This window comes from Cottoperca gobio, chromosome 23 (genome assembly GCF_900634415.1).
Source record: "Cottoperca gobio chromosome 23, fCotGob3.1, whole genome shotgun sequence".
NCBI lineage: Eukaryota > Metazoa > Chordata > Actinopteri > Perciformes > Bovichtidae > Cottoperca > Cottoperca gobio.
In genome coordinates, this window is record NC_041377.1 from 9,617,153 (window position 1) to 9,630,278 (window position 13,126).

Here is a 13,126-nt window from a genome sequence, read left to right on the forward strand (position 1 = left end):
CCAATATATATTAAATATATATTATAGAGTATATACTATATATTATATAATGTATTACACATTTTAGATTATGTATTATATAGTATCATTCAATCACGTTTTGTATTGTATCCTTGTATTTCCTTTTATGGGATCAATTCTTTAACAAGACTTTTAGTCCTTGTGAGAAAGTGTGTGAGCGCCATCTAGTGGACACACCACTGCACTACAACAGCCAAAATACGAGGGAGTTTCTAGAGAAATGAAACTTCCTTTCCTGTGAAGTGACTTCTGTTTCTGATCAGCTGTCAGTCGGTTTTAAGACTTTTGGTGGGGTTTGTGTCTCTACACACGTGCCAACACTAATAAATGCACACAGTTATGACTGTCAGAGCAGCAACAGTTACCTGTTCAACAAACACCTGCACATGAATAACCTGCAGTCTTTATTCATACGGTGTCCTGCTTAGAGGCACAGGGACCTTTTTTTTGTATTATTTATTCATATTCTGATTGTGAATTCATTATTTAATAACCCAGAATATAATTATAGTGTCTTGCGCACTGGAATTATTTATTAGGCTAAATGTTTATTCTGTAACACATTCCTGACACTCAGGAATGATAAACCTCAGTCACACGTGACTGAAAATTACAATAAATAGAAATGTAAGAGTGTTTCTTACCGACAGAAACTCTCTCTGAATGTATTTGTATCCATAATAAAAAGGTATTGGGAGAAACAGCTCATGAAAATAAATGTTTGTATTATAAATGAAGAAAATTGTTTGTGGTCCTTTTTGTTGTTCATATACAGATATACAGATTTTGAACTAGATGGTAGATCAGAAAAAAAAAAAAAAAAAAAGCTTAGATATCAGGGACTGAATCTGTATCACATTATTTTTCATATAAAAGCAGAATTCTTTTTTAAAAAAAGTGAACAATCCAATTACTGTTTTAAGTAATTTTGCCCGAGTCACCTTTATTTATATTCCAGTCACACAAATTAATTTATTAAATCCAGACCTCATTATACCCAAAATAAAAATCAAAACAAAGAAAGTTACTATATTTGAAAATAAACAAGAGAGCTTCACTGTTACTCCAATATGCTTCAGCAACTTAAGTATGATGTTGAAAAATAAGAATGATTTAAATGCAAACAACATTTGTATCACAAATCACACTAAGCTGCAGAAAGTCTTACTGTGTTTACATGTGCTGAAATCTACAAATACATGCTGTACCAAACAAATCCAACATTTCTGTTAACATCAGCTCTCCTTTAAAGAGGTAAAAGCAAAACAGGACAGTCGGGTGGTGAGATGTCTTATGCATGCATTTCTTATGCACTAGTTTTAGTGTCGTGTTGTAATTTTAATCCAAAATGCCCTTGTTCAAACCTCCCAGAGTTCAGAGAGCAGACCTCCTTCAGAAGACCTCCAGGTCTGCAGCATTGTAGACCACCGCTGTGTCCTCAGTGCCAACAGCAGTTTCCTCCTGACCCTCCTCTTCCTCTTCTGCAGCATCCTCCAATGACTCCAAGGCCTCATTGGTATCACTGGCGAAAGTCTCCCTGGAGACGTCATCGTGCTCCTGCAGGTTCAGTGTGCCAATGGCCTGCTTCATCTTCTTCGCCACCATGTGCCGCCTCCTCTTCTGGGCGGCCTTCTTGCTCTTGCAGTCTTTCTGGTGTTCCTCAAAGAAAATCTTCCTGATCTGGCCCTTGCTGATGCTGGGTGTGTTCTTCAGCAGGTAGAGGTACACCCCACCAGGCGTCCGTCGTCTGCTGCCGTCCATGGTGTGCACACCGCCGCTCTCCTCCAGTGTGGCAGTCTCTCCGAGCAGTTCTATGGCTTTTTTATTCCCGATGACTTTAACTATGCGCTCTATCAGGTCTTTTTTAGGCTCTTGCAGCCTGTGTGCGATCTCATCCGTCACCCTATCCTCAGGGTCGTCCTCTGTGAGCTCACATCGGCCCTTGATGTCCATCTCAGCCCTGGGGCCAAGTCTGTCTTTAGCTAGCCTCTTCCTCTTAGTATCCCCTCCTGCCCTATCCTCGGAGCCTCTCTCCTTCATGTACTCCTCCAGCTGGGAGTCCAGCATGCTCACTTCTCCTTCATTATTCACCTGTTTCTCCATCTCCCTCTCCTTGTCCATGATCTTACGGGCCAGGACAAAGTTATAAGTCTCCACATTCCTGCTGGACATGCTAACTTCACCTTCCATGCCAAATATGCCCAGTTCTGCAGTAATGGCATCCTGACACTGCTCCTCGACCACAGAACCCCAAATGTTGTTCACTTTGCGGCCTCCCAGCGCGCTGGGGACGGGCATGCGGGTCAGCTCTGCCCGGGTGGTGCGGGCAGGCGGCAGGGGGGCGTCGGATGCTTTCTGGCGCTTCCGGCGCCAAACAGCCGCCTCCTCGTCCGACGAGTCCGGGTCACTGTCGCTGGACTCCACCGTCCTACCAGTGCTGCGGTAAGCGGCGGCAGAATGCTGGGCAGCGGCTCTGCTGTGGAAGGACTGGCCGCTAAAAGTAGGAGGAACCTGGGCTGTTCCCATCTCAGTATCCGACCCCGACCCGGAGATCTCTCCATCTTCCAGATCACCGTCCATTAGATCTCCGCCACCCGCCATTTCTTTTCTGGAAGCCACACCAAAGATAATGGCTGTTGACTGTTGTTTCAATGCATCAGCTGAAGTTAAGGCTACGAATTAGCTATAATAGCTTACACAACCGTTAGCAGCTAGCGATACTACACAACTTAATATTAAACCTGGCAGAGAATCAAACAACGTAATGTTAAAACAGAAATACCTTCAAATATCCGACCGGACTCTCTGCCCTGCTTGGGATTGTATTTGAGCCTAGTTTGTCTCTTCCACTCACAGTGAACTGAACTGCTATGAAGAGGTTGACAATAAAAAGACAAACTTGAGACCTCTCAAGAAAATTCGCGCGAGGCTAAAGCGACATATCCGCCTTCCAACTGTCACACCCTTTCAAAATAAACGCGACGATGGGAAAAGTAAAGCATATTATATACTAATTAGTTTAATCCTACTATCATAGAAATGCAAAACATTTTACTGCACACTTGCTTTTCAGATTTTAATATCAGATAAAGTCATTTCGAAATCAATGGTGAGAGAAGTAAGAATAGAGAAAATAAGTAAATGAGCAAAGTGCACTGAATTTTAAATCCATCCATTTAATTTTTTGCTTTGTCATTTTAACTTTTTTTTATATGTTTATACAAAAGTATGACTACTTTTATCTATCTTTTTTTAATCATCTGAAAATCTTTCGGTTTTTATTTTTAAAATAAAATCAGCTCGTCATTTCCAGCGCATATAGGGTATGATTATGTCATGGAATCCGCACATGCGCAGTGTGACAAATAAACAATATGGCGGCGTCCTTACAGCGACTCACGTCTGCTGGGAGATATCTTCTTTATAGACATTTACTGAAGACACATTCTTCAAGCAGGGTAAGACGTTTGTGTTTACAGTAATGTTTTTGATATAATACTTCCTCGACGGTTATCAGTGTATAGTGTAACGGAGGGAAACCTCGTCATGGCCGATAGGCTCAGTGTTTGCTAACGGTTAACGTAAGCTAACAGCTGCAACATGCTAGGCTAGATTCGTTCTTAAAGTTTCGGTAATATTTTAAGTTTTACCTGTGTAGTACAGTTAAACGACGACATAGGTTAGTTGCATGCATTATAACTGACAGGTGGTTGGTAACAGCTAACCCCAGTCTTAAATGTGCAGTATCATCATGACTGGCTGTTAACTCCTGTGTGTCCTCCACCTGCAGCTCACAGCTGTACCACACAGACTCTTGGCTACCCAGGCTGCTCACCAGGTGGCACTAAATGTTCCTGAAACCAAGGTGACCACTCTAGAAAACGGACTCCGGGTGTCTTCTGAAGACGCTGGGCTTACCACCTGCACAGTAAGTGGAGAGCAATGACTCTCTAGTCCGAACCATCCTGAAGACATTTAAGGCTAAAGTATGTCTTTTGTTTTTTAGGGTAGAAAATGTATAGGGATCACAGTAATGATGTAAACAAATAATCTTTTGACCGCGACAAGACGGAGACAGAGACCTTTTTAAAAAGTACTATTGAGTACTACAACACTGGTCAATGCAGAAGGCAGCTTCAAGTATTTGTAGATATTCATTGCTGACTTCTTCCAGGTGGGCCTCTGGATAGACGCCGGCAGTCGCTACGAGAATCAGAGAAATAATGGCACTGCACATTTCCTGGAACATATGGCATTTAAGGTGAGATGGAAACAGTGCAGCAGTTTATACTTCTGCTAATTGGACCTACTGGGTTGTCTTCGATTGTGTCTTATTTGCAACAATTATAAATGTAAGTTTGCTTTAGATTTCTTTTTAAAGACGTGAGCAAATTAGACACAGATGAATTTCTCAGGGTAATATAATGCAAATGTTTATGACATGGAGCATTATACGGTTTATGCTTTGCGTGTGTGTGTCAGGGCACCAGGAAGCGCTCCCAGCTGGATCTGGAGTTGGAGATTGAGAACATGGGAGCGCACTTGAACGCCTACACGTCCCGAGAGCAAACTGTGTATTACGCCAAAGCTTTCTCTAAAGATCTTCCACGAGGTACAGTGATGAAGAAATACATGTTTTATAATCAATAATGGCGAAATCATCAGACGAGGCAGATGGACCAATTTCTACTCTGTAATAGTTTCCTTAATTTACCAAATTATAGCACAGCACATTGAACATCACAGACTGATATGTTTGAAAAAGAAAGTCAATGTTCCATTAATCTAAATACATGTTCTCCCTCCCAAGCTGTGGAGATCCTTGCAGACATCATCCAGAACAGCACACTGGGCGAGGCAGAGATCGAGAGGGAACGAGGAGTGATCCTCAGAGAGATGCAGGAAGTAGAGACCAATCTGCAGGAAGTGGTCTTTGATTACCTGCATGCTACTGCGTACCAGGCCACAGCTCTGGGCCGGACCATCCTCGGCCCCACCGAGAACATCAAGTAAGACCAAACATTCAAATGTAAAACCACTTCGGTCTACTAACACGTGTTGATGACTGTAAACCAAAGATGGAGCTTCCTGCTTTAGTACCATCAAATAATCGTGTTACACATTCTGTTCAAAAAGTCAACAGCAAGTATTATTCTACAATAGATTTATTTTATATCTACGCTAAATAATTAGTTCACCTACTAATAATGTATCGTAGTATAGTATCATTAATAAATATATATATATATATATATTTATATATATATATATATATATATATATTTATTTATATATATATATATATATAAATATATATATATATATATATATTTATATATATTTATATATATTTATATATATATTTATATATATATATATATATATATATATATATATATATATATATATATATATATATTTTTATTTATTTATTTTTATATATATAATTTTACACTGTAGAAGCTATTGCCTTTTGTATTGGGGAATGTGAGCATGATTTTGTTAAAGATAATAAATATGTATGAATGACATTTGGGTCTCATGTCTTCTCGTTTGTGTTTGCAGGACGATCAACAGAGGAGACCTGGTGGAGTACATCACGACTCACTACAAAGGCCCCAGAATAGTGCTGGCTGCTGCTGGAGGTCAGAGCTGTTTATCTCCTCACGTTTTATAAGTTGTTATGTTAGTTTAATATCAAACGGCATACTGAGATAATATTCATACCAAAGTCAAATATGATGTTTGTTCTGCGATGTGTTTTTGAAACAGGAGTTTCACATGATGAGCTCATCGATTTGGCCAAGTATCATTTTGGAAAACTTCCTGGTATATATAAAGGTGAAGCCCCGGCACTTCCTTCATGCCACTTCACAGGAAGTGAGGTAAGTCTTGTTCTTAAACCAGGTTGTCTAGGTTCAGTTGTTTCTGCCGTTGCATTGTAACATGCAAAGTCTTTATATCTAACTTTGTTCTCTTCACTGTAATGTTAGAATAACGCAGTTTTACTGACACTAGTGAACGTGTTCTGCTGTCGCTTCAGATCCGTGTGCGCGACGACAAGATGCCTCTGGCTCATATCGCCATAGCCGTGGAGGCGGTTGGATGGTCGCACCCCGACACCATCCCCCTCATGGTGGCAAACACACTGATTGGAAACTGGGATCGCTCGTTTGGTGGAGGTGTGGTGAGTACTGACTAAACCAGTCACTGAAGTTTGGATTTCTTACAGAGCTGCACTATTCTTGTTAATCAAGATCTAATGACTTGTGAGGATTTAGATTTTACATCAACAGTATACATGATATATAAACACACATTGGGTCAGCAGTTTAGTTTCCAGTTAAATTGTCGATCACTTGTTAGACCAATATTGATATATAAATGAGAAACCTTAATAAAACTCCTTTCAGCCAGTATCCTGTTTGACACAGTACAGGTTGCGCCTCCATCCTGTAACCTTCCCTGTTGTGTTTCGTCCTTTTATGAACCCAGAATCTGTCCAGTAAACTGGCTCAGATGGCCTGTCAGGGAAACCTGTGCCACAGCTTCCAGTCCTTCAACACCTGCTACACAGACACGGGCCTGTGGGGGCTCTACATGGTGTGTGAGCCTGGAACCATCAACGACATGATGCACTTCACTCAGATGGAATGGTGCGTTTAAACCAGAAATGCTGAGTTTGTTGTGGTCAAAATATAAAACCTAACTGCAGGTGTGATGATGACGACTCTTGTTGCTCCTCTTCAGGATGTCTCTTTGCACGAGTGTGACGGAGAGCGAGGTGGCACGAGCCAAAAATCTTCTCAAGACCAACATGCTCCTGCATCTCGATGGTGAGGCTGCGTCAGGCTGCACTGATCTGCAGAGCGTTGTGCTTCTTTTACTGATTCTTTGCTTTGTCCAGGATCCACCCCCATCTGTGAGGACATCGGCAGACAGATGCTGTGCTACAGTCGCAGGATCCCTCTGCATGAGCTGGAGGCCCGAATTGATGTAAGTAAACTGTCAAACCTAATAAAGACCTACATTTAAGTTTGAATGTTTTCTTTCCACTACTCTGAAAGAATACATTTTATTGAAGTAAAATAGCTCAAATAATTGTAGGAAAATATACAATTTCATTGGACTTTCCTCAGTTGTGGTAAGTTTGACTTTTTTTATTTCAAACAGGCAATCGATGCTACGACCATTAAGGACGTGTGTACCAAATATATCTTCAACAAGGCTCCTGCCATCGCAGCAGTTGGTATGTTGCATCAGTATAACTTGTACATGTTGTAGTATTTATTTACAGAAACACTTATCCTAATTCTTTTTGTGTCTCAGGTCCAATTGAACAGCTGCCAGACTACAACCAGATCCGCAGTGGAATGTTTTGGATGAGAGAATAAATAAAACACATTATTTAAGTATCTGCAGTATTTTTTTCCTCCTTAATTTTTATTATAAAATAAAGACCAACACAATAATGTTAAAATAACAGATCCTATTCTTTATGGTTCTTGTCATTTTTTACTCTTGCCTGAAAGTTGTTCCTGTGCAGCTTTCTTGGCTTTAACCATCTCCACCAGTTCCTGTCAGAGAAATAGAACAAGTATTTTAGAGGCTGCTGAATAATATTAGTGTCAATTTGAATTGAGTAGTAACACCACGGACAGACCAGCGCTTTCTTACCTTGTACCTCTTCATACAGTCTTTCTTGGTTCGTCCTGGAACAGCTCCAGCAATCTTCTCCCAGCGCTCAGTTGTGCTGACTGGGTAAGTCTTCAGGGCTTGTTCCAGAAGCTTCTGCTCCTCCGTGGTCCAGGAGGCAGCGTTACCAGCAGCTGAGGGACACATTGATTATTTTCCTCACTTCAACAAAACACCACAAGAGGAATAATTCTTCAGATACTCACCATCAAATCTCTCCGAGGGCACAGCATTGTCTATGGTGGGCGCGACTGCAGAGTGTTCCTTCTTGAACTTCTCAAAGGCTTTTCTGTTTATCTCATCTTTCTGCCCTGGATCTGTGGAAACATGCAGGAAGAAACGTTATAAAGCAACTGCAGTTTACCGTCACTTCATTCTGCATCCATGGATGTTAAAAAGACCAAATATGTGAATTCCATATAACCTCGTCTGTACATACAACTAGCCAGCTGTGTAAATCTTATTATCTGAGCTCACCCAGCCGTTGTAGATTCTTGGCTTTGTTAATGACGTCTTTAGCCGTCCTCTTCATGCCACTGGTGGAGTGTAGATTCATATAGTTCGCAATAACTTCCCATCTGGAATGAAAAAACCAATGTTTCTTACACAAGAATAAATGCCCACATATTAACAGTCTTTCTCCCCGAGTAGCATCAACAAGTGTATGGAATATAATAAATAAAAAGCCAGTGTTGTATGCTTTGTGGACATTGTGCGAGTGTCTACCTGGCGTTGGTCCCAGCAGGGAACAGGTTGACAGCTTTGATGAGCAGCTGGAGGTCCTCCTCGTTCCAGCCCTTCCCCCCCGCTCCTCCTCCTCCTCCTCCACTGGCATGGTCAGCACTGCGGGACGCCTGCCTCATCTGGACCTCCGCCTCCTTCTCCCTCTGCAGCTGGGCATTCACCTCCTGAACCTGAGGGGAACACCACCAACATGTTTGTACACTTGTGAGGTCTTTGCTGTTTATCTCTGCTATCAAATAAAAAGGGAAATGCCACAAAAGTGTCTTTTTACCTGCTTCTCCACGGCTACCTTGCTGTCCTCCTTGGAGCCTGAGGCCAGGATGTCGTTCAGAGACTGCATGCTGGAAACACACAAGTACCATCAAACACTGCTGCACATCTCCTGGAAGCATTGTGAGGGTCGTATTAGATTAACTTCTACATCCAGGTGATTTAGTTGACTGTACCTCGTCAGTTCCAGGCGATCACAGAGCTTCTCCACCTCCTCCATCATTTTTACACTGTCAGTTTCTTCATCACCAAAGTAATTCCAGTTCTGTGGAGTTCGAAAGCAACATTAAACAAAGCCCTATTACTGACGCAGTAATATGACTGTCAAAGAGCTTCACTGAGAGTGCACCTTGCAGGTCGTCCTGAGCTTCTGCCTCTCCTTCTTGATGGCCTTCTTCTGGATCTCCTTCTCTTTCTTGGCCTGCTGAGCGACCTGCTTGGCCTCCTCTTCCTCCTTCTCTTTCGCCAAACGAGCAACTTCCAGCTCTGCCTGCCGGGCCTGTAAGACACGAGGGAAACTGACTGATGAGCATTACGTCACTACTAAACATTACAGACAGTCTACCCAAAAACCAATCATTGTCATTTTAGTTAAAATTATTTCTTATTTATCTTATATGGGAATGAGAGATGGAGAGATGGAGACAGAGCACAAGAGAGGGACCGAGGGAGACACAGACAGAGCGAGAGCGAGAGACAGCGAGCGAGAGACAGCGACAGCGAGCGAGAGACAGCGAGAGAGAGACAGCGAGCGAGAGAGAGACAGCGAGCGAGAGAGAGACAGCGAGCGAGAGAGAGAGAGACAGCGAGCGAGAGAGAAACAGCGAGCGAGCGAGAGAGAGACAGCGAGCGAGCGAGAGAGAGACAGCGAGCGAGAGACAGCGAGCGAGCGAGAGACAGCGAGCGAGCGAGAGACAGGTTTTTATTTTTTTTTTTACTACATTTCAGTCTAGTCTTTTTTTGTCATATTATATGTTGATGTCTTCAGTCCCTTCTGCTTGAGTCACGTTAAAACAACGACACTACGTCTCAGTTGACGGATGCATATAACAACTTCCACATGACATGAACACAACCGGAGCCTCGTTGCGATGATATTGATTTGCCTCCTACAGACAGTGAACGGAGGCTTAATGAGACTCACCCGCTCCTTCTCGTCCTGCTCTCTCTTCTTAGCTTCCACTTTGGCCTTCTTCTCAGACTCCTTCCTGGCTTTTTCTTCTTCTTTGAATTTCTTTATTCTAGGGTCGAGGCTGTAGGCACTATCTGCAGTGAAGCAACACACAACCCATGAGTCTCACAAACATTCAGAAGTGTTTACTGGATGCTTTGTACAGACATTAAGTTTCATTCATGTTGCAGTTTGTGGCTCTGTACCAACTAGTGTTCGCATTCTGTTCATCTCCTCCTTCTTCCTCTGACCTCTGGAGGCTCGATTCTGCTTCTCAATCCATCTCCTCTCATCTCGACTGCAAAAAAGAAAAACACATCAGTGAGATCCTCCGGTTATAACACGAGGTCTGAACTGTGCATCAGCGCAGTGCTGCTCACCACTCCGCCTTCTCCTTTTCCTCTTCATCCAGGTAGGAGAACTCCCTCCATGAATCGAAGTTGTACCTTTAATGGAAATTGACGTACAAGTTAAAACACTTTGTTCTCAAACTAAATGTCATCTCTCTGTTCTGGCACCGAACAGAGAGATGCGTCTCATACGTCACTTAGTTCTGGAAATAGAATTTAAAATGATTAAATGATATTCACAATTTTCAATTACACAAAGAAAATGTATGCAACAACATTTTCCACTCGCAGCGAGCCGATTGGCCGACACAGAGAGACGTGAGCGATCGGGGGAGTAAATGTAGGAGGGGCCTGATCCTTTATTGTCGGTGAAGCCAAGTGTGTTTAAGGAATATTTCTGTAATGTTTTGTTGTGATCAACAGGGATGATTATTGTACTTTACTCTCTTACAAAATAAAAATAATAATGAAGATTCGTATAAAAAAAATCAATATTTCTTTTTAGGAATAAGAAGAAAAAAAACGTTCCCACTTACCAAAAAGAGTAAAAATTATCGACTTCTTCGAAAGAGGACTCCATGGTTCCGAGTTTGGGCACGTGCTTTTTGGAAGACCATCTGGCATTTCTCTCGAAAACGGGAGAATACACGTCGGTAAAGTTTTCTTTGCCTTCGTTCTTTGAAGGCACAGCGTTGTCGAAGGTGGGATCTACACTGTCGAAGGCTCTCCTCTTCACAGGGTCCGACAGGATTTCTATAGCTGAGGTTCAAAGAAAGACAGAAAACAGACGGTGAGTTCAGGGCCCTCCAGTAATAACGTTAGCGCTGATAACCATCCGTCATATACCTTTAGTTATACAGGTAAAGTAATCGTTGTCTCCTTCTACAATCTGCTCTCCTGCAGCTTTCCTTTTGTCAGGGTGGTGCTTCAACACAATCGCTTTGTCTGTTGAGAAGCAGCAGAGAATAAGTTTACTTCCACAAACAGATTAAAATGATCCACAAGAGCAGGATAAAGAAAAGTACTCACGTGCAGCTTTGATCTGTTTCTGTGTGGCTTTGTACCTCAAGTGTGGGACTCCGAGGACAGAATAGTGATCTTGATTCTGATAAACAAAAGTAACGAGTAAGTAAAGCGTTCGAATGATAAGCTGATGTGTCGCATTCATTAGTTATATTTTTTAGTAGTCAGTAAATTAATTCTACTACAAGTGAAGGTCCCTGAACCTACTGTGTGTGAACACGTGTCCAGTTTAGAAGTAGAAATACTGACCAAATATCACAAAAAAGGTACCAAAGTGTCATTATCATCCGCATCATGTTTTACTAATCAAAACTCTAGGGAGGGTTAGAAATAAGCCGTTTGTTGAGCGTCTCCTCTCGACGGATACCTTCCAGTCTTTTGGATCAAGTGTTCGGAGCATCAGGTACTCCTCCAGCTGAAACTCCTCATCCTCCGACTCCTCTGAGGACTCCTGTTCCTCCTCCAGCTCCTGGAAGGAGGCAGATGCATTCCTGTTCCTCCTCTTCACGTAGGCCTCAAACCATCGACCCACAGGCTCCACCTGGATCTGCACAGAGGCTGGGGGGGGGGGGGGGGGGAGTGAGAAGTGAGAAACCCTGCTCACAACGATACGGAGCCCAAACTGGATACTACATTTATTCAAGGACGGTATTAATATTTGACTGTTTCCAGGTATATAAACACAAAGGGATCTCCAAGAACTGACACATTTGTACTGAGTGGGACATTTTACAGCAACAGTCAACAAACTAAATGGCAAAACTATTTCTAAATTACCTCGAACTCATCTTGGGCAGTTCCCCACTGAATTATTTTTAAGAAAGGCCCAGACTAAAAAATATTTAGTTGATTTTAAGTGTTTATGCTGACTGACCTATTTCCAATAAACTTATGAGCACATCTGAAGTGGTTGTTTTGCATAATAATTTGTGGAGAAATGTTTTTACAGATCTATCGATTAAATCAACTTCACGACAAAATCTTATAATTATTAGTCAAATAAGAAAATCTTAAATCGAGGACCTTCCTAGTCTTTTTATTTATTAGCCATCATATATGCTGCTCAGTCAACAGCCATTAAGTGGGAAAGACAGGGAACATGAGATAAGAGTTTGATTTTTACGTGGAATATATTTGTATTTCCTTCAACAACAAAAAAAGAACCACAAGTGCTACTATGGTTTGGGGTGAACGTTTCACCCCTCCCCTTTAAAAAGGAAAACCTACAGCTATTTTTATCCTCATTGAAAATGGTGACAGGCTGAAGGTACAACAGGTGTTCAAACATTATGCAACACATAAGTCAATGAAATGTCTGAAAGTGTGTTAAATATCAAAAGGTGCCAACTAGCAACAGTTCAGATAATGTCAGTAGCTCTAATAAAATCACTGCAGCAAGTACAACCATGATGGGCAGCAGAAAGCAGCTCGGGTACATCAGGAAACACGGGGAGAAATATCAAGTAGGAATAAACCCAGAAACAACACACATTGTTAACACTAAAGCGACTTACTGTCCGCTCTTTAGCTGCGTGCTAACGATCAACACTCTTCATATATAATGTGGTAGCTTAGCTAGCTAACGTGCCCGTTGGCCTGTCAGTACTTACCGGCAGCGGCTGCAAACACAACCGTTTCATCACCGTCCCGCACTTCTAACAACATCTTAGAAGAATGGGCTACACGAACATTCAGGTGCCGAAATAATCAATTGAAAGTGTTGAAAGTGCAGAAGTTGTTGGCCCGATCATTAACACACCACATGGGCCTCTCTCTCCAAATGCCGAAAAACGAGCTGCGCTGTCACGCGCTTAACGACTCCGTGTCGGGACGATGGTTCCTCACTGTTGCA

At 42.1% G+C, this 13,126-nt stretch overlaps 3 protein-coding genes across 3 annotated transcripts; 1 reads left to right on the plus strand and 2 right to left on the minus strand.

The window, feature by feature from the left end:
- Positions 1 to 931: 931 nt before the first annotated feature.
- On the minus strand, positions 932 to 2,997 carry phax (phosphorylated adaptor for RNA export). The gene is made up of 2 exons (XM_029462285.1): positions 2,804 to 2,997; positions 932 to 2,629 (listed from the first exon to the last, which is right to left on the minus strand). Exon 2 carries the CDS (start codon positions 2,620 to 2,622, stop codon positions 1,414 to 1,416), a length of 1,209 nt encoding a protein of 402 aa, XP_029318145.1. The 5' UTR covers positions 2,623 to 2,629; positions 2,804 to 2,997; the 3' UTR covers positions 932 to 1,413.
- A 328-nt stretch (positions 2,998 to 3,325) lies between these two features.
- Positions 3,326 to 7,515, plus strand: pmpcb (peptidase, mitochondrial processing subunit beta). The gene is made up of 13 exons (XM_029462282.1): positions 3,326 to 3,479; positions 3,812 to 3,949; positions 4,196 to 4,282; positions 4,504 to 4,633; positions 4,832 to 5,030; positions 5,587 to 5,666; positions 5,794 to 5,906; positions 6,065 to 6,208; positions 6,517 to 6,677; positions 6,772 to 6,857; positions 6,929 to 7,017; positions 7,195 to 7,270; positions 7,351 to 7,515. The coding sequence occupies exons 1-13, from the start codon at positions 3,396 to 3,398 to the stop codon at positions 7,413 to 7,415; spliced, it is 1,452 nt and encodes a 483-aa protein (XP_029318142.1). The 5' UTR covers positions 3,326 to 3,395; the 3' UTR covers positions 7,416 to 7,515.
- dnajc2 (DnaJ (Hsp40) homolog, subfamily C, member 2) lies at positions 7,446 to 13,114 on the minus strand. The gene is made up of 16 exons (XM_029462281.1): positions 12,885 to 13,114; positions 11,642 to 11,832; positions 11,281 to 11,356; positions 11,098 to 11,196; positions 10,788 to 11,010; positions 10,282 to 10,347; positions 10,108 to 10,199; positions 9,875 to 9,996; positions 9,080 to 9,229; positions 8,907 to 8,995; positions 8,732 to 8,801; positions 8,443 to 8,630; positions 8,194 to 8,294; positions 7,923 to 8,033; positions 7,699 to 7,850; positions 7,446 to 7,598 (listed from the first exon to the last, which is right to left on the minus strand). Exons 1-16 carry the CDS (start codon positions 12,937 to 12,939, stop codon positions 7,530 to 7,532), a joined length of 1,854 nt encoding a protein of 617 aa, XP_029318141.1. The 5' UTR covers positions 12,940 to 13,114; the 3' UTR covers positions 7,446 to 7,529.
- Positions 13,115 to 13,126: the final 12 nt, after the last annotated feature.

What these genes read in the sequence shown, in the direction of transcription:
- phax (XM_029462285.1), bottom strand. Translation starts at nt 2,622, where the DNA reads ATGGCGGGTGGCGGAGATCTAATGGACGGTGATCTGGAAGATGGAGAG.
- pmpcb (XM_029462282.1), top strand. Translation starts at nt 3,396, where the DNA reads ATGGCGGCGTCCTTACAGCGACTCACGTCTGCTGGGAGATATCTTCTT. An exon ending in AGTGCTGGCTGCTGCTGGAG is followed by an intron (nt 5,667 to 5,793) that starts GTCAGAGCTGTT and finishes TTTTTGAAACAG; the next exon opens with GAGTTTCACATGATGAGCTC. An exon ending in GCTCGTTTGGTGGAGGTGTG is followed by an intron (nt 6,209 to 6,516) that starts GTGAGTACTGAC and finishes TTATGAACCCAG; the next exon opens with AATCTGTCCAGTAAACTGGC.
- dnajc2 (XM_029462281.1), bottom strand. Translation starts at nt 12,939, where the DNA reads ATGTTGTTAGAAGTGCGGGACGGTGATGAAACGGTTGTGTTTGCAGCC. An exon ending in CCTGCTGGGACCAACGCCAG is followed by an intron (nt 8,295 to 8,442) that starts GTAGACACTCGC and finishes TTTTCATTCCAG; the next exon opens with ATGGGAAGTTATTGCGAACT. An exon ending in ACTGTATGAAGAGGTACAAG is followed by an intron (nt 7,599 to 7,698) that starts GTAAGAAAGCGC and finishes TTTCTCTGACAG; the next exon opens with GAACTGGTGGAGATGGTTAA.